Genomic DNA, 27,709 nt, shown 5'->3' with positions numbered 1-27,709 from the left:
TTCCCACCAGGGAGAAGGGAATTAGATTTTCTCGAGGACGATAATCCATTTAAATACAGCACTACTTAGGAGACTCGGCACTTTTCCCAGCAAGCAGCCCTGCTCTCCGCACAGCCCACCCTCTCCCACATGCCTGGGGAGACAGAGGTGGGTCCCATCCCTTGAGAGCACCAAGCTGTCAGAGCAGAGGGGCTTGGAGAAGCAGCAGCTTCCTCCAGGCCTTCTATAGGACAAGAGCTGCTTTGGTCCAAAACATCATGAAGTCACCTGTGGACTTGCTCCCAGAGCAGCTGATCCCAGGGAAGCTGAAACAGCTCTCCCTCCACTTGAAGGCCCACATCAGTTCAACAGGTTTGGCTTGAAACTTGGTTGAGCAAGGCTCTCTGCACATTGCTCTCCTATGTTTGAGGGCACACAAACGTGCTGCTGTCATCAGGGGAAATGCACAAGCCCATCTCTACCTCCCTCTGTCCCTTCCAGCTACAAGGGAACAGCCCTCTGATCATCAGAGAATCACAGAATCATATAGGTTGGAAAAGACCTTTAAGTCATCAAGTCCAACCATAAACCTAACACTGCCAAAAACCACCACTACACCATGTCTCTAAGTACCTCATCCAAACGTCCTTTAAATACCTCCAGGGATGGCGACTCAACCACTTCCCTGGGCAGTCTGTTCCAATGCTTGATAACCCTCTCGGTGAAGAAAAATTTCCTAATATCCAGTCTAAACCTCCCCTGGTGCAACTTGAGGCCATTTCCTCTTGTCCTATCACTTGTTACCTGGGAGAAGAGACCGACCCCCACCTCTCTACAACCTCCTTTCAGGTAGTTGTAGAGAGCGATGAGGTCTCCCCTCAGCCTCCTTTTCTCCAGGCTAAACAACCCCAGGTCCCTCAGCCGCTCCTCAGAGAAAGGATGGACTCACTCCTTGTGCCATGCTGAATCTGCTTTACTTGCCTGGAGGAGCTTCAGGAGCTCCAGAAACCCAGTGACACAGGTCCTACAGGAGTCACTTGTTGGTCAGATGCTGAAGACAGCTCGGGAGGAGTTGACAAAGCCCCTTTGAGGTGCAGGCCACCGCCACGCCAGATCCCAGCGTGCCTCCCCCTTCAGTAAACCAAGAAGTTACACAAACATGAGGTCCCTGTTATCCAGCTCCCAAAAGGAATTTCAGATCAGAAACAGTCCAAAAAGCCAATTTTAGAAAGTACCAGTTTATTTGAGAAAAAAACCACCATAATCAGTAACAGTGGAAAATCCCCGAGAGCAATTACACAAGAGAATCTAAATACCCCGAGAAGCAGACACCGCTCCTGCCTTCCTCACAGTGCTGTCCATAGGCAGTAAAATCCTCCCTCTCCTTCCCAGTCTACAGTGAACTCTCTGCAGTTTTTAGAGCCTCCCAGAGCCCCAGTTTCCCTGAGCACACTTGTACAGGGACCAAGTGAGTCAACCTGGAAGAAGAGCCTTGGGAGAAGTTCTCTCGCACCGATGTCTCAATACATGGCTCCCCTGCGATCCCCACTTCGCCTGCCTAGCTCTGAGAAGCAGCTGCCACCGGCTGAATTTTTGTTCTATCGCCTCTACAAATTTGGCCTCAAGCCTACAACAAAGCCTCAGTACGGAGGCTTCAGGAGTTGACGAGATTTCTAAACAGCCTTCGCAACCGTCTGGTTTTGTGCTGCCTACCCAGTTACACAGTTTAGGGACCCACACTCAGATTTTGTCTTAAACCACACCAGGTTCAGAAAGCTGCAGTAGGACACGACTTGCACAAAGCAGTTCTGTAACACCTTCCTGAAACAGAGGCATCAGACACGCACGTTACCCTTGGCTCTTGGAGCACTGGGGGAATTGGTCTAACTCTCAGTAGAGGTAGGAGCTATGTACATGATATATTAAGAAAAACCCACCGCAGGAGGTTCAGAGCTGGCCAGCTATGAAAGCTCAGTGCTCCCAGCTGGGAGCTGCTGCCACAGCAGACTTGTAGCTACCAAAGCCAGCCTTCTGCAAGAGGCAGGTACTCGGCACAGTACTGCGGGGGACTCTGTAGCACAGCCAGCCCCCAAAACAAAGAGTTATTTTCTCCATACTGCAAGCTTCCAACACTTGCTTCAAAAAGCCACCCCAGAACAGAGATGGAGATCTCTGCTCCAACTCAGAGGATCAAACCTGGCACATCACCAACTGCAGCCTGCTTCCAGGCATGGCCCGGACACGGCGACGGAGCCCCAGGGCTCAGGCTGCTCCCCGCTGCCTTCCCTAGCACAAGCCCACTTGCGCTCCGGACGACACCGGACAAACAGCAGTACAAACGAGATCAAGCCTCGTACACACAGTAAGGCTGCCGAAGAATTAACTCCAGCCTTTTCACTCTTAACTGTATATTTCTCAGTAAAATATATAATATATAGCTCTATAAGACTGATTATAATATATTACAGGTTAGAAATACTCTCGTCTTTTCCCTACTTCAATCATATTATGAATCCAATTTTGCATACAGATTAATCCTAGAAGTTATTGCCTTGAATTTATAATTAGAGTTCACAGAATAAAGCTTAAATAGTTTTCACAGAGACTCATTATATTAGTGTTTTACATAAAAAGGATAAAAGTTACCAAATGAGAAGAGCAGCCATTTCAGAAACTATAAATAATTCTATTTAAAAAAAAAAAAAAAATCAAATTCTAAAAAAGTTATGGGAAAACCATAAATATCTTTTACCCTCTACAGTAGCTGCTATAGCACTAGAAGAAACCTGTAACGCACTGTAGCTAACTCTGCTTCAGTTCAGAATATGAATCATATAAAACAACATCTCTAGAGAAATGTCCAGCCAAAGGAAACACAAAGGGATTGAAAAAATAAATCTGAGGAAATTAAAAAAGTAGATTTTTTTCTTTTTATTATTTCAAAACCATTTCTACAAACTTTATATAAACATTAGGCTATATTTCTTTAAAATTTTGTTATAAAAAAATCCTACAAGCAATCCTTAAAAAAAAGGTAAGAGACTGAAGGCAAGGAAAGGGTGTCGTCATAGCCAAACAAAACTGGCTGTCCAGATTTCATGGACTAATGACCCTTGCCTGCGGCCGACGGGAAGAGACAGAAGTCTCCTGGGGAAGACATTCCCATAGGCCCTTTATGGCATTCAGGGATTTTGAGCCCCTATGGGCCTTTTACTCCCTGATAAGGCAACATTATCTGTAGTGTAAGAGATTCATAAATAGTTCTCCACAAAAATGCTTCACATCAACAGCCTGCTGCAAGACATCTATTAGCAAGGTTTCTAAAGAAAGCCATCTTCTATAGAAGCAGCCAATCTGAGCACAGCACACTGGATGCAAACACATGGTGTTCGTTTCCATACAGTCTGTTTTGTGTTTATACACCCCCTATAAAACCAAGCAGAAAATTTGGCTTCTTTATTCTTTTTACACTAGCTTTAGAAAAAAAATACACCGAAGTTTTTTTTCCAGACTCTTTGTATTTCATTGGGCCCTTGTTAGCTGAGCAGGATGGGAAGGGTCACGTAGGAAATTTGTTTTTTCTCGAAGTCGCTTTGAAATTCAATCCAAAAAGAACATTTGCTCAGCACATCTCATCTGAGGGCACAGTGTTTCCAGTCTGTTTGTCCCTTGATGGGCACAAGGTGCTGCTGAGCTTTAAGCATAGAACTCATTTGTAGGGGCTTTCTTGTAGATCGGTTTCTTCCCAAGGTCGTAACTGCCTTCGTCCTTTTTCTTCATGCGATAGACTAAGAGGAGGATCAGGAAAACAGCAAACAGGAGGCCCACCGCCCCTCCTGCAATGAGAGCTGGGGAGGAAAAAAGAGCATGGAGTAAGTCTGAACTCCTGGACAACTCCAAACCATCAGCTACATCTCAAAATCTGCTTCAAGAGTACCAGCCCCCAGAACTGCCTCGAGTCAGTGCTGTCCATGCGCCTGCCACCATACGTGCTGGCATTTTCAGCAACAGCAGACGTTATTTGAAAAGGCTAGAAATTGCTTTCAATCCAACCATAGAATAATCACATGTTCCACATTAACCAGTTTGTGTTAATCTCCCAGTTTAGTGCAAGAAAGAAATTTTGACAAAAAGACATCCTCCCTGTGTAGAGACAAAAACAAAAAAACCCAAACCGCACCCAAAAAAGCACCACTACAACCCACAAACACTGCCAACTCCAGGAAAATGGTATCGCTGTGATTTGAATGCTTTAACTACCTGTGTGAGCACACTCTGGGGACTCTGTATTTCAATTAAACAGCAAAATCCCACTAGCACCACCACCTCCCTCCAAAAAAACACCAAAAACTGCAAAGCCACAAAAAACCACCAAGGTTTTCTCTCTCCTCACACCAAGGGTCACAAGACTTCAGTGAAGTTTATCCTTTGCTGTGACACCTAGTCATTGCACTAAATCAGCTTCTTTGTTAGGTGACTTTGCAATCCACTCTTCCAGTCACTCCTCCGACGGGGCAGGATGGCTGCAGATGGGCAAGATGTGCCAAGGTTTGTACTCGGACCATCAGGCCAAGTGCTTGATGAAGCATGCTTTGAGACAGATCTGTCCCACATGCTGAGGGGAAGCCAGTTTGGTGTTGCTCTAGACAGAGGTACCTAGATTCATAACAGTTGACTAGGTGTTCAAATCCCTTAGAGGGGTTGTTTGGTTCCTGGCAAGGCTCAGAAAAGGCAGGACTTGGGCAGAGGTTAGAAGGAAAACGCCTGCACTTGATACGAAAGTCTATGATGATTTATGACTAGATACGCCTCCTGTTGAGGTAGTATCTGGGTGCAGAGCAGCTGCCACATGACTTGTGTGGCACTTAAGCCAACGGTCAGCTGGCAGGCTCAAAAACGAGCTGTTTAGCCCAGCAAGGCAAGCAGTAGGCTCTTCTGCTGTTTTAAGGACTAGAAGGCAGAAGTGACCCTGCTACAGGTAGTCACAGAGGTAATGCATCTCACTCCCTCATCAGCAGGGAACTGCTCCCCAGAGAAACAGGGAACAATAGAAGGCATTTTGATTTACAGTATTAATGATTTATCAGGACAAGGTGGAGTATTACCTGTAAGGACTTCTGTTCTTTCAAAGATGCTGCTGTTGGCTGTGCTTGCCATGGAGATCTTGTTGGACAGGTTCTCTTCGACAGGTACAGCTTTGTCTGGAATAATTTCATTGTCCACCATTATGTTTTTCTTCTCACCTTCTATCTTTCTCTCAGTATCTCCAGGGATATAGTTGTCAGATATCTACAGAATATAGACAAACCACACCCATCAGTAAGCAGCACCCAGCCTACCTACAATTGAAAGTAGGAGGGTGTGCAGGGAAAGGGAAGTTTGCTTAGTCCATTACAAGTACACTGTTCCTGCTCATGCAGGTAGATTCATCTTGATGCCACGACTTGCAGGGGGAAGGGTATTCAGAAAGCTTCACAGACAGACCAGAGTAGTCACACGTTGCTTAAAACATGCAGAGGCAATACCTACCACAGGAGTATCCCTGGTGGTCAGATATATGGCATCTTCAGAGTCCGAGTAGTCTACAGAGGTGGGAAAAAATAAGTAAAAAAATAAATAGGACACTAAGTTTTCCTCTCATTATATGCCATTTTTCCAGAATTCAGACACTTCCCGCAATACCAGCAACTGCAGACAAACTAGGACTCTTGTTCTCTGCTGACTACAATTCCCTCTTATCTACTAGTACTTTTGCCATTTAATAGCTTTGCACAAGACCAGGAGATGTAATCTTAAGACCAACACCTCGCACATGGGAGGGGTCTTCAGCTGGATCCATTGGCCCCTGCTGCAGATTATCAGGAGTTGTCCTGCAAAGCAGGTCCACTATAGCTTGCTAAGCTAATGCCAGTGGAGGGCAATGCTCTCGCCACCCATCCCTGAAGGATAGTTCGCCAACCCTCTAGTTACCAGATCTGCCCAAACAAGTCAGGCACCGATTTCAGCACTTGTTCTTTCCCCTTTAGAGAACAAGTGTTCACATAAAGGGGACACAGAGCTACAGAAACTGGTTTGGGCGGGGAGCTCTGCACGTCACAGAGTTCACTTGAACACCAGTTAGTCCTTTACCTTGTTTGGCCTCAGCTGAGATACTAACTTTAAGCCTTTTAACACTGCCTCAACAATAGATTTTTTTTTTTTTTTTAAAAGTTTCTCAGAAGTTCAACAGGAAAGAGATCCAGCCAGTGCAATGCCTTTTCACTTGCAGTAAGACAAGCTTGGATGGACTCCATCCGTCCTCCCCAAGTGATTCAACATCATGGTACAACCACTTTCACTGTTCTCATCTGTGAGTGACTACGATTCACACGGCTTTCTCATCCCCACCTGACACTGTACTTCCCTCTGGAGCTCTGGCTGTGCACTTAGCCCATCACTCATGGGCTGGTGCTGGAAGAAATTTCACAGCATCAACTGAGGGAGATCCATTTCCCCCCTTCCCCGCTTACCTCCAGACCCAGATACCTCATCTATATCTGACCCATCAGAAGTTAAGTGAGGCCTGAATTCACCAATGTCTTCATCATCTGGCAAGTCTCCGGAGGCAGGGTAGTCAAGCCATCGAGCATCCATGGTCTCAGTTTCTCTCACCTGTAAATGGGGGTGGAGAAGCATTAAGTATCAGGCAACTCCTCAGAAGCATTTTGCAAACGGTCAGGAGTTCAGAGCCTGTGCTGAGCACATCACTTCTATCAGGAGAACATTAAATGCTGAACTTCCTCTCCACCAAAAGTATTGTCTTCATCAGCCTGGAAATAGCTGAATTCCCCTAGAATTTCTCAGAACAGAAGTGAGAGCCAGCCTGGGAGGGGAATTTCCTGAGGGCTACAGATTCAGGAGGTTCACTTGAACCCACAGGCTGAAAATAACACAACGGGATCTTGGTCAGGAGTTTGTAGCAAAAGCATTTGGAAACGCAATACCTTCAGTTTGTGATAAGGGGGGATTTGGAAGGACTTGCTACTCCCAGAGAAAAAGCCTGGCACCTATAGGTCAGTTTTTTGCATAGCACCGAAGCCCCGTGCCAAGGCAATCCCTTGCTTCTTGTGTTGAGAACAAACTTATTTTATCACCCAAGGGTTAAAAACTGGTCTGTCAGTTCAGCTGAATTACAGTGCAATATAGTGTGACATTCAAGAGCACTTGCTATCAATAATGACTTGCCTGAAGGAAGATCTTTCCCCGCCTCCCCTCTTAAAACCCACGTAAACAAACAAGTCTGTAAAATGAAGTCCACGATCCCATGGCCCAATGACTGCAGTTACAGACACACCTTCGCAAAACGGCAGGAGAGCCTCCCAGAGAATCAGCTGTTTGGCCATAATGGCAATTTACACACCAGAGCTCATTTGCACTTGGACCTTCAAGGAGCCACAAGCCCAAACCTCCTGCCCTCACCAAGGTTACGTGATTTCCCCAGAACTATTTCTCCTCCCACAGCCCTGGGGCCAGCCCCGGTGAGGGTACTGCAAGTATGAGCTCTTGGGTTGCTCAACACCAGCCCACAGATTCCAGCAGTTCCAGATGCTTCCACAGCCATGAAGTCCTGGCCATGGTGGGGGACTCAACCCCTCCCCCCATGGCAAGAAGCACAATGCAGATGAATGGGTCCCATAGCTGGGGCTAAGCTGTCAACATTTTGTCATGCTGTCCCCACAGAAAGAATGGGAACACATTCCCTGGGTGTCTCCTAGAACTTGGGCTCAAGTCCTGGAGGTTTAACTACCCAGGAGAGCATTTTTCACGCACTTCACAGTCCTGCATGTCCGAGGGCTCTCCTTAATGTACAGGTTTACCATGAGCTACAGCCTCACAGGGGGTGAAGATCAGAGACTCACAGGGACAGTTAGAGCTGGGTGGTAGAACCACCCGAGCCCCAGCGCTTGCTGCTTCACCAGGGCAGCAGCGAGACCCCGAGCAGCTGGGACCAGCCTTCCTGCTCGCCCGGCCAGGTGTAGCCCATCCCACAGCCCAGCCATGACACCAACTGACAAACCACATCCGCTATCGATCTCACAAGCGAAAGCCAGCAATCAGCCACAAGCCATGTGTCAGCTTCCTCTGCCCACAGCCCCAGCCCTGCTTCCAGCCTAGATTTCCCTGCCCATTAGCATACTGGTTTTGCCACAAACAAGGCCTTGTGGTCAGGACAAGATGTTTCTCATTTTGCATAAGGAGCAGTGGCCACTAGATGTGCTTTTCATTAGCTTATTGAGGCATCTTTGGTTTCCCCAGCAACTCTGCTGGAGGATAACCAAATGAACAGCCTAGAGGGCACGAAGTGCTGAGGCCAGCTCTCCTCCTAGACCCTGTCTCCACTCTGCCTGAGCCTGGCACTAGGTGATGGGAAGGGGGCCGGGGAGGAAGGCCAGCTGGGAAGAAATCCCCTCCCAGCCTGGAACCAGGCATTCCTAACGTTATGGATCACAAGGAAAATTCATTTCAAGATATGTGAAACCCAGCCAAAGCCAGACCTGCAAGGGAATCTGCTGCCAGCACGCAGTAGCTGTTCCCATGAGAGCTTCTGGCCGTTTCATCAAGGGGCAGGAAGAGCCCAATTCCCGTCTGCCCAAGCTAGGGCACCGGGGCTGGGGAGCACGTTTGCTGCAGAGCCGTATAACCCAGCTGCTGTGCCAGGGCAGATCAACGTTGGCAAGAGTGCTCCGCTGAGCCGCACCCCTGTGCCAGCTCATGCCGTACTTCATTATGAATCACAGCCAGCTAATGTCCTAATGAGGGCAGCTTAAGAAAAACCACATTTAGGCCACTGAGCAGCTGGACAGCAGGCTGGCCTTATCAGATCAGCCCAGCCACGAGCAAAGCAGTGGCAGCCAGCCACGGTGATTAGTACATACTGTGGAATTCACCAGGTCTGGCTATCAGAAAACCCTATTTAAATCAGGACAGACAGTGTTTACAAGCCAGAGTACATAACAAGGAAATTACCGACTCACAAGCGTAAATAAGATTATATGGGAGCGTTCCCTGAACGAACTCATCATCCTCTTGAGCAAGGACGGGGAAGTTCCTGGAAGCCACGAGAGCTTCTCAAACCGTATGGGAAACTTTTCTTCTGGGCAATGAGCCTCATTTTACAGGTTCAGCCGTCAGCGAAGTTAGAGGGCTGCTGGGAACCTCCGTACTTCAATCTCCAGGTTTCAAGACATGCTCTCCTAGGGAGCAGGCTCCTCCTGGGAGCTGGGGCATGGGCAGCCTGGGAAGAGTTAACACTGGAGTGCCGTGCTCGCAGGGCAGGTCTGGAGCAGGCACATTCCTCGCATACACACCTGCGAGAGGGCACACAGGCACTTTCACAGACTTAAAAGCAAGGGCTGCAGTCTTCCTCGGTGCCACATAAAAAAAGCTCCCTGGAGTATTGCTTAAAAAGTGCATCCCTTTCCAGGGGGATTCAGTCCTCCCCTACAGCCCCGCTACCAGGTGAAGAGGCACCACGGAAGGTGCCTGTGCTGCCTCTCGGCTGGCAGGCTGCAGCCAAGAGGAAAAAGCTAGGAGACTGCCACAGGACGATGGCCAGCCCTTGCCAAGTTGTCTCTAGCCACATTCAGCTTAACACCTTCTGCAACTGCCAGCTGGAGCAGGGCACCAGCACTGCTCAGAGTCTGCTTTCCACCACCTGTTATCCCAGCACTGGAGCTGAGCCAGTGACTTGCTGGGAGAGTCGGACTGGGTGGCTGCGCAGCCCCACCTTGCCCTGGCAGCCGAACTCAAGCCCTACTATTAATATGCTCTTCTCTAGGAGGGGTCTGTACAGAAAACAACCTTTTCTGCAGGAGTCTAGTTCCAGGGTTTCTTCCTCATGTTAAGCAGCTTTTATCCCCAGTAAGCACCAAGGGGGATTAGCCAACATGCTGGGGAGCAGAAGCTTTTCCTGCCTGCCAGTGGCAAAAAAAATAAGAGTTTATTCCCAGCCAGCCAACCAGCACGTCAGGCACGTGAACTATGAGTGTCATTCCTGGAAAAGCCAGGCACAGAGGTCTCATGTCTGAGCCCAAGACAGGCTGCACTACTGGATGAAGGCAGACACTGTTTGCTCAGTTCAGGCACAGGAATCGCACCCCTGGCACCCCAGGCAGGGGCTTGCAGTCCTGCTGTGCTCCATCCCTAGCCCACCCCACTCCATTTCATGCTCCTGGGGCCTTCACTTACAGCCCCAGCATATCACTAGCCTCTTCTCAAAGCAACAACCTCTATTTATTGAGGCAGGAAGCAAAGTTTCTGTACGATATGTGAATTTCCCCAGCTGCTGGCTAGTTCTGGGAAATAACAAACCCAGGCAGCTCGCCTGCCCCAGCCCACACATCCTCACCACAGCCTTTGCAAACCCTTTCAAAAAAGCCCAAATGATGTTTTGGGGCAGAGACAAAGTTTTCCAGACATGGAACTAGCTTTTATGACTGCTCTTGTCTCTGATCAGCCACACCGGAGTTCATTAAAAGCTTCTTTGAAGGGTCACAGCCAGCAAGATGCAAAGGGAGTCGGACCTGCACAGACTCGGGCATCCAAAGCGCAGAGAGCTCTTTATCAAGTTTGTAACTTCGGCGTGGAGACCCAGCACTCGCTCCTGCGTCTCCCTCCCCAGCACTGTGTACACAAGTGTAGGAGTAAACAGGAGCAAGGTGAAAGTCAACCTTTCCCAGACAAGCACATGGAGCTGGGCCAGCCTGGGAGGTGGCAGAAGGGGCGGGGGGCAGAAGTGCAGACCTGTTAACTCTTCGTAGCCTGCGGGGACAGATAAATGCAAGTGGCTCCTGGGGCTTTTGTCAGGGGCTCCGTACCAGGGGACAGTTGTATGGATCACTTCGCGAGCAGTATTACACAAAACATCTTTCCCAGACCTGTGCTGTCATGGGCAGATGTCACCTTACACCACCACAATGCACATCTAGATCAGCTTAACAAGAAAGGGCTCCTGGATGACATGAGCAGCTGCCTGCATGGCCCAGCCTTGGAGCCTGGTTATTTAAGAGATCATCCTTGCAAAGCCACCACCCTGGCCCTCGTGCTTTCCTGCATCACAGACCAAAGAGCACCGAATCCAATAGGGCCCTTCCAGTGCAAGCATGCAAAGCTCTGTTAAACCACCAAGCCCCAGAGAAGGGATTTCCATACAGTTCTCTTCCACCAAGCTCTTGCAGGAGCACACAAACCAGGAATGTTTTAAAGCTCACGCAAAGCATGCAAAGGAGCAGGGGTTAGGAGCTGAGTCACCCCCTCGAAGCACGCCAGTCCCCCAAAACCAGGAAAGCGGAGGAGCCACGCAGCGCTGGAAACGGGGCTGCTCAGATCAGTGCAAGTCAAATAGAGCTGACCTCCTAGGGAGGGAGGCACACAGCGAGGTAACAGGCAAAGACAGCTCTATCTTCCCATCTTCATAAGCATTAAAAGCAAAGTTATTAGAAGCACCACGAGCTTCCAGCAGAGGCAGCTCCTGCCAGACTAGTAAGGGAAGGGTCTATAGTTTCCCCCAAACCACCCCTTACTCCCTCCCCTCCCTCCATGCTCCAGCTCTGTGTGTGTGTGTGGGGGGGGGGGTATAAAAGTCACTTTTGTCCTGAGAGCAAAGCAAATACCAATATTTCAATCTAGGTCACACCTAACTCCTTCAACACATCAGCCGCAGTAAAAAAATCCACCTGGGCTAACTCCTTGTGCTCATGCTTGGAGGTACCATTTTACCTCTCCCTTGTTTCTGGTCAGTGTGTCCCACATAATTTGCAGCACACACAGCCCGCACTGGCATCTGTGCCAAGGAACAGAAGTTAAACAGCTCCCATCCAGGCACATGTGTGTGTTTAGTTGTATGGCAGGCTCACCCCGAGGCTTCCAGACACGGTTAAATACTACTGTGCCTTTGCACAACACTTTTCAAGCAGTCCTAGAGCAGGACCAAGGCAGAGTGGCTTTGGGCAAAGCCAGCCTTGCCTGTCTCCTCTCCGACAGCCACCGTACAGGTGCATTCTCATCACAGTGAGCTGCAAAGGTAAATCCATAACACCTCTGAGGACTAAGGGGGAAATCAGAGACAGAAGCACAGTCCAGGGCTTGCAGGCAGCTCCTGGCTGGCAGTAGGGGATAGCACTGCATCTCCAGTACCCCATGGCCAGTTACTGCATGCTATCTCTTTGTGCCTCTTAACAAAGAGGGAAAAAATATATTTACTTTTTAATTGTGCTTGGTAATACAGGCAAGGAGCAGGGTCTTGCTTAGTAAGACAGAGCAAGAGCAACATGCAGGCTGCCAAACTGTTCGGCTGGTAAAGGCGTCACTCATTCAAGGTGACTTAAGAGAAGCATCCCCCCAGTCCCTGTCCGACCAGGTATCTGTCTCCCTGCAGCCGCATAACCAGTCCCGTGTGCTCGCCCTCAGCAGCCCACGTGCTACGTGGGGGCAGGCACAGCAATGCACGTCCAGTGCCAAGACAGCCTCAGCCTGGGTCACTCCCCCACTTGTCCCCACTCCTTGTGTGATTCCTCAAGCTGTGTGACCGCAAGCAGCTCTCCTGGGGGCTCATGCGGCAGCAGAGGCATAATCCCCGTGACAATTACACTGTAATCCTGGGCTCCGGACAGCGACCCGCTGTCACGGGTGCCTCCCCTGCAGCAGGGATGAATCCTCCCGGGCTCTGCTTGCTGAAAATAGGCTTCCCCGCACTTACAAAGTCAAACCTCAGTTACCTTTTAACTCACGTGCGTTTGCTTACACACAGCCTGCTCTCTTCAGACCACACCGTCCATGTGTGCCTTTCAGGCCATGCGGTAGAAGCAAGCAGGAGGAGGACAGAGAGATTACAAAGGAATGAATACTTGTTTAACTGCTCTTGCCTGATTACCAACCAAGAGCAAAGCCATAAAGATTGAGTCCTTTGCCAGACAGGCACATGCTGGGATCTGTTGACTGCAACGGTGGCAAAATAGCTGCTCTAAATACTCAATGCCCACCTCCAGAGACCTACGGGAAGGAGAGGACTGCTTCCCCCCTCCAGCCAGAGGAGATAAAGCTCAGCAGGCAGTTGCAGATGGCTGTGTGTCAATCACTTGCCCCGAAGCAAATAAAGATAAGGTTCAGAGGAAAACTGCAGGAGGGGAAAGCAGGAGCTCTCATGTGACTCAGGAGGAAAATAACTGCGGCAGAGCCATTTCGCACCCCTGGAAGGCTCTCCCAGTCATGGGCAGCAATACACACCTAGTTCATAAAGAGATTAGATTTTTATGGTAGTTACAAACCTGATCATAGGTATTTCATACACTTCACTACCCAGGGCTCAGCTCTGAAGTTGGAGAAATCTATGGTTAAAAAAAGGATTCCATTTTTCCGGCTCACAACTCACTGAGTTGCCCTACTGTATACCAGCAGGCTTCTATTGCATTCCTGTCTGTGGAAGAAAAAAACCGATATAAAGCCTGCAGCAAAGCAGCTTGTCCACCAAGGATGATTTCTCATGCTGATACTTCATGCTTGGGATATTTCATATATCATATTTCCCCCTCACGCCGAGGAGAGGCCTGCCCTCACTGCCCTTTCCTAGAATACAACTACACCCCAATATTTCCGTGGACACGCACACAAGCAGAATTTCCACTTGGCAAGAAACACATGACGTGCATTTTGGGGATCTTTACGCTACCTCATGCTGGAGTGTTAGCAAAATTGAGCCAGGCAGACACCCAACTTCAAAGGGTGCCCTTCCTAGCTGGCTCACCATACAGCTAATCTCAGCTTGTTTGTACAGTCAAGATTCCCAATGCTGCACCCCACGAATGCTTCCCCTCCCACAATTCATTTTAATCTAATTAGAAGTAGTAGCCCAAAGATTTAGGCTTAGCCCAGGCAGTTGAGCTCTGCCAGCACAGTTATGCTATTTAGAGTTTCGCTCTGTTGGCAAAGCTACCAGCAAAAATTGCAGCAGAGGAAGTTATCGGCACGAAAGCACTCAAGATGGAGTATCCGTGCCACTCCTCTATCGGGCTATACCCGTGTAAGCATTTATACAAACAAACATTTCAACAGCAGGGAGTTTCCTAGTTAGCTACAGCAGCAGGGGCTGGGGTTTTGGTGCATGTGGGGGTTTTTTTGTTGTTGGTTTTTTTTGTTTTTTTTTTTTAATAGAGACATTCCCAACTTGTGCACAGGTTGACTTGGCTTGGGCCCAGAAAGCAGCAGACACAGCATGTGTTGTTGGGGATAACGCAGCTGTACTTTGGGAAACCTGTCACTCCCAGGAGCATTTTCCTCTCTCGGAGAGCTCTGGACTCCTGGCCAGGCTTCCTCCCCTCTCTGAGCAGGGGGTGAGCAGCCGGCAGCAGTTTTCCAGCACTCCCTGACCACATCTCCGCACCCGCACCGTCACAGCCAGGAGCGGAGGGACCAGCTATTGTTTTGGTCACTCCTTCCTTGGCTCTGCAAAGCCTGCACTCAGCTGGACTAGCAAGTCATTTAGTAACCAATGCGCAGGACCAGCTCCTCATACTCGGCCTCAGGAAATTTAGAATTAGCGCCAAGAACAGCTTGCACATAAACAGTCTCCTGCAAGATCCTGGCTCCAGAGTCTGCTCCTCTGCACGCTGTGGATTTGCAATAAATATTTATCTCGCTGGGGAACAGAGTCTTCCAAGCAAAAGCTCCTGACATCAGAAAGGACTATATTTCCATTTGGGGGAGAGCAGAAGTCTCTCTGTTTTTAAAGGGGGACGCTAGCCCACAAAAGAAGCTTCTGCCACCCTCCTAGCACCATGCTGGCCAGGATCCATCCCTCCACCGATGGGCCCTGCTCCTCTCCGGCCAGCACAACGGCACCCCACCACGCCACGCACCCTCCTCCCAGCCACGCTCCCCTCAGTCACCTCGCCTGATGTGCTGAGATTTCTGGCTACTGTGCCATGCAGGCCATTTCGGTGCAAGTCCAAGGCAGGCACTTTCACAGTCATGAATGCATGTTAACGTTTCTTTTTATTGCTATAGTTCGACTGTAATGGCAGCTAAAGGGCAGGAGGCAGGGTTGGCCTCGCAGCGAGGTAAATGGGGCAAGGCCACATCGCTTTGAATTCAAGTTTTACAGCAGACAGCAGCACAGTTTTAGTTGAACTGTGGTGGAGACACCTTTTCCCCTTCAGCGGCTAAGGCAGAGCAACATCAGAAGAGAGAAATCCTTCCCATGGCAGGCTTTGCTTTCCCTGACAGAACGCAATTTGTTTAAGCAAGAAGAAACCTTGTTTTTGCTTGACACGACACTAGCTGCTTGGGTAACAGTGCTACAGGTCTCCCAGTCTCCTTCCCGCCCCAAGGAGCGTCTCTCTGAGATTTTAATTAACTGCTTTGATTTTTAAGTTATCCCAATAATTTGTCTAACAACAGCCTCTTGGCATTTTATAAGCAGAGTCTCGGCCTGAAAGGATTTAAGGATAAAACTGACAAGAGTGCATTATTTCAAGCAAAAATAAGAGACTTTTACAAGTATATTTTTGAAGTCAGCGAGCCTTCAGAAATTGAGAGGGACGCAGCTACGTCTTGCATGTTTTCCCCTCCTACGCTGACATTTTCTCCAGATTCAGGATTAAGTATTTAACCCCCTCTTTTGAGGCTTTCCACTCCTTTAGCTTGCTTTGAATGCCTTCAGTCATTTCAGGTAATACTGCTGCTTTCCTCTCTCCCCCATGCAACTCTCATTTCCAACTGTATCTGTCTGAAAACGCAGCAACCACGGAGCTGCCAGAGCAAGTTAGTGGCTGCTCAAGACAAGGCCATTTTCTGATCTGCCTTTGCCAACACCAACTCAGCTACTGGCAGTAGTCATATGTCAGAGCCCGACAGTTTTTTTGCCCACCATAGCCACAACCCGAGGCAGATTAAACGAGAACGAGCAGCGAAGGCTCTCAGTGCCGAGGGCAGCACAGACCATCTGCCAAGCAGCACTAGTTTTGCTTGTCACCCCTTTCCTAGCCCCATAGAAGAGATTCACCTCTGTGCTGCAGCACCTCGGAAGTCTGAGTCACTGCTTTGGGTAAGGGGCCAGGGCTGTTACTCAGAGGGTGACAGCAGAGTCTCCGAGAGCTGCGAGGCCAGGGAAGTGCCAGAAGCCCTGAGTCAGAGCATGACTGATGCGAGTCAGGGCTGACGGCAATACACAGCAGAGCTGGTCAGAGGCAGCAGCATTTACTGGACAACCATTCAGACACACGCTTAAAGACAAAAAAAAAAAAGTCTGAACTAATCTAGAAGTGCAGCCCTAACAGCTCATTAACGTAGGATCTTTTATAGCCCCTCAGAGAAGTAGCTTATTACAAGTTAAAGAGTTTAACTAGGCTGCCCTGCCTATTCAAAGCCACCAAGCCCAGCCTCATCACAAGAGTCCCATTCTAGTGCAAATAATTTGAATCCTTAATCTAAAGCGTTTGCATTCCACCAAGTCTCAAACAAACAGCCACACATGCTCCGCAACAGCAGGCCGGAGGTCAGGCGTGCACAGGGTTTGTCCCCACCGGTTTTGTAGTGCTTCAACTACATTAGCTTCTAGTTTGAGGCTGCAAAAGCAGCACAACCCTGCTGTTGTTACAGGGCATAAAGGAACAAGCTGTACTGAGTGGAGGGGGAGAATGCAGTTGCAAGGATCTAAGAGCAGGCTGAAGAGGATAAATGTTAACTCAAGAGCAAGGAAGTGTTTTGAAAGATGGACACTCCGTTTTGTCTAGCTGAAGTGATAGCTGGGGAGTTCTGCGGGATCAGTGAGCCACAATAACTTAATCAAGTAATCTTACGAGTCAACTTAAGTCACTTACATTGCAGACCATAGAACCACTGTTATCATGCTTCCCTTGTTGGTACAGTCATTACCACTGAATTTTTTTTAAAAAGTTGGTTTTAAAGACAAAGCCCACCAATCCATCCATTTGAGGGAGAACAACTTAACACACACAAAATGCAACACAACCTGGTGTTAAATTTACAGCCAGCCAAGTGGATTCAAGCAGCCAGCACCTTTTCAACAGAACATTTACCAGCACCAGGAGTCGGAGGGAAGGGAAAAGTAACTGCAGGACTTCTGCTGAAGTCTGCATGCCAAGCAGCCAGCCAGGTTCCCTCCTCTCCATCATGACTCAAAGTCAAGTTAGCAGCTTCCAGCTTCATGATGGAAGCATGACACAAGTGCATCAAGAAGGCAGTAAGGCACCACAGGAAAACCATGGCAAGGTCACATTAGACTCCACTTCAGGCATTTTGAGAAGAGCAGCAAATGGCCTCCCCACCCCAACCATTCAGACAGCTCAAGGCAATAGTAAAGCCATTAACAGAGGCTTGGATGGGAGTGAAGAGGGGAAGACACACAGAAAAAACATTTTCACGTTGTTGGACTGGATATATGCCTTTGCAGGACCTAGAAGTGCCAAGGCCTTGGGAGACAACAGCAGGAGGGGCAGGAAAGCAAGCAACCACACTGGCTAACAGCCTCAACTTCCTAGAGTAAATGAGTCTCTGGTATCCTGAGTCTGAAAAGTACCAAGTTCAGCCTAGATTGCACTCTTGTGCAAGCCGTTTGGAAAACTGAACCACAAGAAAGTGCTCTCCAGCATGGGAGCTGGCAGGCACTTAGGACAGATGAGAACTGGGCAGCAGCGCTGCTTCCCTGACTGCACCCCAAGCACTGCGGGGTGACTGCTCCCACCCGCGGGGGTACCTCCACATCTGGTACGGACAAGGTGCTGGGCTGCAGAGGGACCGTGTGCCCCTGCACTCCCACCCCACGAGTTGTGCATGCAGTTCGACAAGGTACGAGGTGCTAGAGAGGCTATTTCTTTCTACACATTGCAGGCTTTTCATCCCAACAGCCAGCTCTAGGTTTGGCTACCAGAAGTCATGGGCTCCTTCCCTTCAGGACTAAGGGACATCGTGTTAGACACTGTAGTTTTGCTGCTCTGGGTTTTAGGGAGGCTGAAGCAAAGCAAGGATTTGCTCTACATGTTCAGCTGCCCCGTGAGTTTGCCAAGTCAGAAGGTAAAATAAAGTAAAACGTGCAGATAGCAATGTCTTGATTTGATTGGGAGGGACAGATGAGAAACTGGGCAAAGAGCAGAAAGAACAGGCCTCGGGGATCAATGGCAGCAGGACAAGCCAAACCGGTTTTAACATTAATAATGCTGCACTACTTTCCAAACACAGCTATCATCAACAAGACACCAGCTTTGCCAATCAGGACGCCTCAAAGCATGATTGCTTTAAACCAGCAAACAGCTCACAAACAGCACGAAGCCTCACCCCTCTCCCTGAGCAATACTCTGCCAGCAGCTTCTGGGTTGGATTTCTGCTTGCCTACACTGCTGGGGACGCACGCACACGATGTGATGCTGCATGGAGACTTTTTCTGCTTATTTCAAGGCAGAAAAGTAGGACAGCTGCCACAAGCTTGCAGCCCACTAGCACTGCTACGGCCCTGCTGAGCTCAGGGCACTCAGAGCCCTCTTGCAGTTCAAACATAGGAGCAGCCCAAGTCTGCAGCAGGCAGACACCTCTGCTGCAGGGGAATACCCCTTGCTTCCCTCCTGTGCTGCCAGGGGCACTTGTAGATGCTAAAAGCGCAGGGAGAGCCCAACGATGCTACTCTGCCCAAGCAAGGCAGACCTCAAGTCCCTCATCAGCTCCACTGATCCCAGGTCTTGGCTGCGCTGGTGGCTTTCTGCCCATCCCCAGCTGCAGGCCCCTAAAGCATCTTCTGCAGGAACCCCATCCTTGCACAGTACAAGTGGAGGGGAGCACCCTGCCCATACAGCCTTTGCTTTCTAAAGCACACGACCAGAGAAGGCCAGGGACCCTTTGCTTCCTAAAGCACACGACCAGAGAGGGCCAGGAGACATCAGGCTTCAGCTCCAACCTCCCCCCACCCCACAGGAAGAAGAGGATGTTCTCACAAAGCTGCTGGGCTGTTGTCACACAACCCATCCACAGCCGAAGCCCCAGTGTCACACTTCAGCACTTCAGTCATATTCCCCACCCTCTTACACATCCAAGATTGCTTCACACAGAGAAATCCCATCTACACCAGAAAGCCAGGCAAGGGGAGAGGAGCCAAGGCATTTTTGTTTGTACAGGCTTGGGAAAATATTCAAGCACCGAATCACTCTCAAAAGCCATGCTCTTACATAAGCACAAGAAATACAATCCCTGTCTTGTTAAGAAACAGCTACCTGTCCTCACCCTGCCCACACAGAAAAACTAGGAGCCACATGCTGTGCAGCCCTGCACGTTTTGGCAGTGCTGTTAAAAAAAGAAATAATAATATGGGAGGAGCGCCAGCAGAACTCTCCCAAACACTGTGTCATCCTGGTCTCCTCCCCAGCAGCCTGTAACCCAAACAATTTGTTTGGATAAGGCTTTATAGTAGGCCAGTGTTACTTCTCAAGCATACACTCCATCTTAGGTAGCTTAAAAGATACGGACAGATACTCCGTACAAGTTCTATATAAGGATTTACAGAATACATCTGTGCAAAATTTGTTGTCTTTGCAGACATCCACTCTGCAGACCACTCAATTCCCCAGGGACACCAAGCTGCATTTCATACCAAACATGGTCAATGCAACTTCCAGATGCTGCCTGCCCCAAAGGTTTTGCCCTACTAGTTTGGGCCAGTTCTCAAACGAGCGCTTCACATGCTTAATAGCAGGGATAAAGACACCAGATTAATGCGGATTTGGGCTGGTTGGTCTTAGCAGAGTAGCTGACAATTACTACAGATGCTCTCTGTGGGAGAGTTTTCTATTCTACAACCAGCAACCCCCCAACCCCGTGTCCCTAGTAGAGAGCAACCAGCAGCAGAGCCTTATCAGTTCCGATCTACCCACCCAGCTTTCAGTCCAGAACGAAGCAACCTGGATGATTAAACCTAGTTTTGAGAACCCCTGATCTCCTGCAGTTAATCCCAGCAGCTCTTTCAGACTAGCAGAGGAATCTGCCCTGACTGCATTATCAGCAAGATGGACACACACACACACACAAAAACAAACAAACAGCAGGGAAGGCAGAATCCTGAAATCTCTGCTTCACCACGAAGATCCCATGTGTGCCCAGCTTGAAGCATCCACACTGTTTCACCTCGTTATATATTTAAGAGACTGTTAAACCCTCCATGGCAATGCATCGCTTTGCACTCCCACGTGGAAGTGAGGAAGGTTTGATACACGTAGGGAGACACCAGGCACCGGCACAACCAAACTCAGGTAAGACAGGAAAGCCTACCCAGGCGCTGTAATGCAATCTAACCCATCACACATTCACAATAAAAGAGGGATTAAAGGACTTAAATCCATGACCAGCAGTTGGAGATCAAAGCTGTAACGGAGAGCAGCAGTTCATGGCTATCACGTACCCTTGTACCCGGTACTGCTCTAATTCCACCGGCCCTGATTAGGGAAGAGCAAGACGAGGCTCACCAGCGCAAGGGGGGAGAAAGGGATACGTGAGGAGCGGCACAACCGCCGGGGCAGCTAGTGACGGGGCAAGAGGTGTACACCGGGCAGGACGGGGCCAGGACAACGCTGCTTTGCCATCAAACGGAGGAAGCAGCATGCAAGCCAGGAAGGAGGCAGGGGAACCGGAGGAAGGAACGGGAACTGCCCTACTGCCGTTAGCCCATTTTGCCCCCCCTTCCCCGGAGAAGGACAAATGCCCGGGGGCAGATTCCCGGGCGGGCAGCGGTGGCATTAGCTCTCGGGCTACTGGCGAGCGGGACCCGCCGCAAGCGCACCCGCAGCCGAGAGCCGTGCCGAGACCCGCGGCCCGGCGCGGCGGGGAGCAGCCGGGTCACCCCGCGCCAGCCGGAGCAGGCTTCCCTACGGGGGCGCGCAGGCGCGGGGAGCCCCTCTCCTCTCCCCTCCCGCGGCCCGGCGGGACTCACCGACTCGGCGGCGGCGGCTTGCAGGAGGAGGCCGAGGAGCAGGGCGGCGCGGAGCACCGGCGGGACGCGGGGCAGCGGCATGGCGGGCTGTGCTGGCGAGGCGGGGCTGAACGCGGCGCTGCGGCTGCCGGCTGCAGGGGCTCGACCGGCTGACGGGACTCTCACCGCCCGCTGCCGCCGCCGCACTTATAGGGCCGGCGCAGCCCCCGCGGGGGCGGAGCGCCGCTACCGCCCGCCCCGCCGGGAATACCCGCGGCCCCCGCCCCGCATCCCCGGCACGGCGGCGAGATGCCGGGGGGGGGGGGGGGGGGGGCTGCGAGCTGCCCCGCACCGGCACGGGCATCCCCGGCCGGGCGGCGCCGGTCTCGCCGCAGGAGGCCGGGCAGCGGTGGGCTCGGCTGGCGGAGAGGGGCGGCCGGCACAGGGACCGGGAGACGCCGTCACGTTGAGTTCCGAAGCGCTGCAGCCCTGCTGTGAGACCCGGCTGGGCCCGCGTCCGGCTCCGGCTGTGCGGGTGCGCAGCCTGCTCTGCGCGGCCGGTGGCCCTCACAGCCGGGCGGCGACAGTCACTGACTGGGGGGAACGGGAAAAGGGGGGGAAAGAGAGAAGGGGGGGCGGAAGAGAGAGAGAAGGGGGGGGGGAGAGAAGGGGGGGCGGAGAGAAGAGAGAAGGGGGGGGAGAGGAGAGAAGGGGGGGGAGAGGAGAGAAGGGGGGGGAGAGGAGAGAAGGGGGGGGGAGGAGAGAAGGGGGGCGCGAGAGAGAGAGAAGGGGGGGGAGAGAGAGAGAGAAGGGGGGGGAGAGAGAAGGGGGGGGAGAGAGAAGGGGGGGGAGAGAGAAGGGGGGGGAGAGAGAAGGGGGGGGAGAGAGGAGAGAAGGGGGGGGAGAGAAGAGAGAAGGGGGGGGAGAGAGGAGAGAAGGGGGGGGAGAGAAGAGAGAAGGGGGGGGAGAGAAGAGAGAAGGGGGGGGAGAGAAGAGAGAAGGGGGGGGAGAGAAGAGGGGGGAAGAGAGAAGGGGGGGGAAGAGAGAGAAGGGGGGGGAAGAGAGAGAAGGGGGGGAAGAGAGAGAAGGGGGGGAAGAGAGAGAAGGGGGGGAAGAGAGAGAAGGGGGGGGAAGAGAGAGAAGGGGGGGAAGAGAGAGAAGGGGGGAAAGAGAGAGAAGGGGGGGGAAGAGAGAGAAGGGGGGGAAGAGAGAGAAGGGGGGGAAGAGAGAGAGAAGGGGGGGAGAGAGAGAGAAGGGGAAAAGGGGGGGGAAGAGAGAAGGGGAAAGGGGGGGGGAGGGGAAAAAGGGGGGGGAAGCAGGCACGCAGTATCTGTTTTCGCAGCATTCCACAAGTGACAGTCTTACATTTACAGAAAACTGAAAATGACTCTGTGACTCGCAGCGTGTCATCACTGCGGTTATCAGGCAGGGTGTTACATCACAGGGTTCTTGTTGGAGATGGAAAACGAAAACTGCTCTGTCTGTTTTCTCTGTAAGTGGCAAGTGCAAAAAACCCACACAGATAAAGAAGGGAAAAAACCCAACAGCACAGTTTAACTATTTCAGGTTTTCTTCCCTCATTAATAACTTTGCCTGATCATGAGAATTTGCTTGAAAGCACCCATTTCAGCCCCTTAACAACCCGAGGTGCTCCTGAACTACCATACTGGTATGCCCTCTGCATCAGTCCCTTGTTCATACTGCAGTCATGTCAGTTTGCACTTGGGCTCCAGTTTGTAGAGAATAAAATATTTTCTTAACAGGGCAGCAATGCACAGACTACAAAGCATGTGTGCCATGATCCCATCTGCCAGGTACGGATGCAAACTCTGCTAGATCTGGTTCTCAGCCCGCTCCAGCACTAGAAAGCTATCCTGAGAGACCTTGTAGCCTTTCCCCTGTCCCACCTTAACGTGCTAACCCTCGAGCCAAAGAGATCCCTAAGATGAAGCACCCTTCCCAACTGCCTGTTCCTTTGGGAAGAAATAAGTACAGAGGGTGTGAGCTGAGGTCAAGAGGTCTCCTCAATGTTTGTTAGGACCATGCTGGCATAGATGACCGCTGGCAGGAGAATCTCCTGGCAGCACCGTGCTGAACTGGCTGTGGAGCCGGTTGGCATAATATGAAGTGACAAGGAGTGCTGTTCGAAGTTTAAAAAAATAAGATCTGAAGACAGCACGCATCCAGGTAAGGGTAGGAACCAACCTAGAGGAGGCTGTGGTAGAGTTTCCTGTAGCACATGACCCTGTGTGCTCAGGACAGCGCTGTACCGCTAACCTTCTAGTTCACCTCAGCATCCAAGGCCACCAAGGACACGAGGGAGGGATCTGTGCTGTGGGCTAGATTACTACCCTTCCTTATTACCCTTGCTTCATCACACAGAGGAGCTGATGCAAGTCACTCCTGGTGCGGCCAGGGAGCCCATCTCCAGTGAGTCTCCAGCTCTGGATGCACAGCAGAGGTGGGCAGCAGAAGATGGAGAGGAACAAGAGCACATGGGCTGGGCCGAATCTGCAAAGACTGGTCCATACCATGACAACATCTGCCAGCCAGGAGACAGCCTCAGCAGCACAAGGTGGCCAGAAGCACTCCACCCCTCCCTAACCTTCTAAATGGCACCTGTATTTGTGTGTGTGGCCATGACCCCTCTACACCTCTTTCCAGGTAAAGCAGCCACTACAAAGACACTTTCAAAACCAGCCATCTGTATTGTGGCTACAAACACTGCTAACTTGCATGTTAACTTCCTCTTGAAACAAGCACAATACACCATACTCCTCCTGGTTGTCATACCCCTCAACACACATACCCTCCACCAAAAAGTTCCCCTGCATGGCACAGGACAGTATTTTCCCTCCTAGGGAAGTTCTGCTTTGGCAGAATGGAGAGGAGCCAGTCTGCCTACCTGGCCCAGGGACCACGCACATCGTCCATCAAAGTCACACCTCCATGCAAAATCCTTCAAGCAAACTGATAGAAACCTTCGACTTCTGGAAACAGAAGAGAAAATTAAACTTGACCCTAACGTATTTTCCAACCCTGAGAACAAATTCACGTAACTTTACCGATGACATTTTCAAAGTGCATTGCGTAGATCTACCTCCCTCCCTCACACACACACACACTTTCTGCAATTGTATCTCAAGAGAATTCATATGAGAGGAAATGCAGCCACAAAAATCATAATATGGTTCTGTAAACCCATGACATAAAGTAGCCTGCTTCATTTTGCCCTTCATATGTCCCCTCTCAGAATGCTGACATTCTCCTCTCTCTGCAATAATGCAGAAAAATCGTGGGTCTATGACACTCAACGAGAGCCACAGGACAAATGGGCCCAGAGAGAAAAAATGCACAACTGAAATGTACTTTTCTGAAACCTCACTACAAGTGAGAGAAGCAGAAGAAAAATAAAACACGCATTGAGCCACACAGTTGTTCTGGGCAATGAATTCTCACATTCAAGGTGTGTCAGTTCCTTTCTCCATTTAAAAATTAGAGTTGGCAGAGAAGTAACGTAGGCTGGCCACCATTGTTCCCAACCCAGTGTTCAACAGCGAACAGTTACCCAGCTGTTGCATTGAAAATAAAAATAAACACCTGCCAGTTCCTAATACATGACACAAACATGCTGGAAGTGGAATGGAGCGTCCAAATACAATGCACTTGGAGGGTGAGGGAAATCACATTTTTACATGACACAAAGAAATGTCTGGACAATCTTGAGAAGGCTACAGGCAGAGCCCTTTTAGACAGTTCGAGATCATAAATGCTACTGCACTGGCCAGGAAAAGAGATTCTTCAGCCAAGCTCAGTACAGTTGCCTACAGGCAGATTTTAAAACAAGCTTAGAGCAGGATTCTCAAGCACTAAGAAACCTTAAGTAGAGTTTTAAAAAAATCTCAACTCCCAAAGTCCATTCAGTAGGCTGAGCCCTTTGGAAAAACACATCTGCACACTGCATGGGTAGAGGAAGAGGAGCAACTGAGAACTCTCTTCCCGCATTTTGAGCTACTTAACACTGAGTTATGCTGGAAATGTATCTTAGCCTTACTGTCCCTTTAGAAAAGGCCACCTTAGCACAGGTCCTACCTGCCTGGCAAGAGGGAAACAAACCCCAGCAACGGTCAGTTGAGACAGCACTGCCCTTCGTACACCAGCTGGTAAAATATGGATCACCTAAATAAACAGCTTCCTGTTTTAGGCAATGATTCCTGAGCAGGAAAAACAATACCATCCTACACAGCCATTTCTTATGGAAAGCACCCCGGCTAAATAGGGCACTCTTTTTCCACACTCCTGACAAAGAAGTGACCACGATAGTTACATGTGATCTGGGTACATTCTCAGGGCATCTGCTCTGTCCTGGGCATATCGCCACTCCTTCTTCCACCTGCTGCTCTTCATGGTACGCAGATGTCACGCACAAAACAGTCAGCTGGTTAAAAAAGGACATTCTAACCAGAAGCCAGGCGAGCAGCACCTAGTATGGCATCCTAGAAAGCACAGTCTCTGTGTTTCAACATCCTTTTCCCCTTTAATGCATATTTCCTCCACAGCCACCTCCAAATTTCGTTTGAACTGAAGAGGAAGAAAAGGAAAATTGAAAGTGCCACTTATTTCCCCAAAAATGTTTGCTTTCCGGGTCTACTTTAAACCCTTCCCACAGAGCAGGGATGTGGGGCGAGGCTCCCCATGGGGAGAACATCCTCTCTTCCAGGAGAAGGACATGGTCCCCTTAGCTGGAGCAGCCTGGAGAGGGGGAGAGCCGAATTCAGGAGCGCAGATGAGTAGACGTGACCAGACGTGATCATCGCAAAGTCAGCCAGGAAATGAATTCACGAAGCGGGCTGCACCTGACCCGCAGCACAAATGTCTTAGTGCCACAGCGCTTCACCGCGTCCATGCTGGTGCATGGCCCGCACAAGGCAGGAGGGAGCCTCAGCTCACACCTCTGACGTGACTGCTGCCGTACTGCTGCCGTGCCGACGCCTTCAATTATGGGGCAGCAACCAAGCAGGGAGGAGTCTTGAATTTGGAAGGAATTCGAGTCAGCGCCTCCCAAAACACCAGCTTGTATCTTGTGATCCCAGGGACTATTGGATAAATCAGAAATATTGTTGCTGATTACTTTGGCTGTGGAAAGACACACAGCAATTATACCAACGGTCCTACCAGGGCTTCTGTTACACTAGCTTGGAGTTTTAGTCAGCTATGACTAAACAACCACAATTTTTGCTGGCAAAGGATAAAGTCAGTCCTATAAAGCTTGAAAAGGAAAGAGGGAAGTGAAAATTAATATCTAAGCGGTGGCTTGCATGTCTCAGAGAGCCAAGCATGGCAGATTTCAGGAAAGGAAACCAATTTCTACCAAGAGTTAACAGAGGAAGTGTTGAGTCTTGCAATTTATACTTAGCAATGTAGTGGCAGCAGACAGCCCTGACGGGGCCGGGATTTTCCCGTGTTCATTTCTGCACTGGCTAAGGCTGGTAAGCTTCTGCAGAGAGAAATTCTCTGAAGGCCCAAGTCAGAACTCAGCAGCCATGGCCCACGTCCGCCACGTGCCACCTCTGCCTTGCACAATCCTTTCTAGGAGCAGCAGGTCTGGGAACAGGGAGGAAAATGTGTCAAACCTGCCTTGGCACAGTGACATCCACAGAACGAGGAAGGGAAAACATGCAGCAAAGCTGCATAGGGAACTTCCCATATGGGGACATGGAAAAAACGTCATGAAAGAATGTCAGAGATCATAATCTGACTTCCCATAGCCAGAAATATTCCACACCCACGAGTGATGTGAGTCTACCACCTCCCATGAAAGCTGCATTCCCCTTTTGCTCTCCTCCTCTCTTTTCCAGGTGACAAGAGCTCTGTGGCAACTGCCCTGTCCACCGGCGCAGCCCGGGGGTGCCTCCTCTCCTTTTTCCAGTGAAGATCTTACCTCCAAAATGCTCTGTTGTCCCATGCAGCCTTGGGGATTTTAGTATTCAGCTAGAGACAATTCTCAGATCTGAAGCTAAGCAGGCAGGACAGCTTACTGAGGCCACTAAATGAGCTCCAGCAGCCAAGAGCAGATGACAGAGGGGGTACGGCTGAGCACGAGGGACTCTGGCACCTGGCCATTTCATGAGGCATGAAAAGAAGAAACCACCACATACCAGAAGAAACCTCCCAAAAGAAGCCAAGCCCTACACACGACCAGCCCCGCAATGGAAAGGTGCTGCCAGGGCATACCAGGACTCACAACAACATCTTGGTGCCCTGTGGCCTAAAGCTAAAATAAGTACAGCTTATTGTCGGGCAGCAGCTACCGACAGCCTTGGCGCCAGCGGGAACTGGCCTAGAGATGAAAGGAAATATCCCAGGACGGTCATTTCTTCTATGTTCCGTACCTGTGTCGTCTTAGCCGCCCAGCCAAATTGCTGAACCCACCGAAACAAACCCGGAGCAGCGCCGTGCTGCAGGCGTCTGGGGCAGCCCGAAGCCGGCCCGCATGAGGAAGGGCCGGGCGCGGACCGCCGGGCAGCCGAACGCCCCCGCCGCCAGCCTCCTCCCGTACAACAAATCAAACACGTGCTGCGGCCCCCGGGAGACCACCTCCCCTCCGCAGGCCGCCCGCTCTGCGCTCAACGTGCTCCAGGGAGACGCCTCGGCCCTTGCCGAAGGCCCAAGCGCCCGCTGCACGGCCTGCCGAATGCCGCCACCGGCCCTGCACGGGGCCGGGCCGCGTGAACCGGCGGGCTCAGCTCCCCGGGGCCGGGCGCTTACCTGCCTCGCAGCGGGGGCGGA

At 50.7% G+C, this 27,709-nt stretch overlaps 2 protein-coding genes across 2 annotated transcripts in view; both read right to left on the bottom strand.

The window, feature by feature from the left end:
• The window catches only part of LOC142417091 (caltrin-like protein 2), a 156,443-nt gene that overhangs the window by 48,527 nt on the left and 80,207 nt on the right, over window positions 1-27,709 (bottom strand). The gene's annotated exons all lie outside the window — the stretch shown is intronic.
• SDC4 (syndecan 4) lies at window positions 1,208-21,041 on the bottom strand. Its single transcript, XM_075517193.1, has 5 exons — window positions 20,942-21,041; window positions 6,489-6,630; window positions 5,509-5,561; window positions 5,085-5,268; window positions 1,208-3,827 (listed from the first exon to the last, which is right to left on the bottom strand). Exons 1-5 carry the CDS (start codon window positions 21,020-21,022, stop codon window positions 3,676-3,678), a joined length of 612 nt encoding a protein of 203 aa, XP_075373308.1. The 5' UTR covers window positions 21,023-21,041; the 3' UTR covers window positions 1,208-3,675.

The sequence above is a fragment of the Mycteria americana genome, chromosome 14 (assembly GCF_035582795.1).
Source record: "Mycteria americana isolate JAX WOST 10 ecotype Jacksonville Zoo and Gardens chromosome 14, USCA_MyAme_1.0, whole genome shotgun sequence".
Lineage (NCBI taxonomy): Eukaryota > Metazoa > Chordata > Aves > Ciconiiformes > Ciconiidae > Mycteria > Mycteria americana.
Note: the sequence above shows the minus strand (reverse complement) of the source record. Positions and strands in the feature narration are given on the sequence as shown.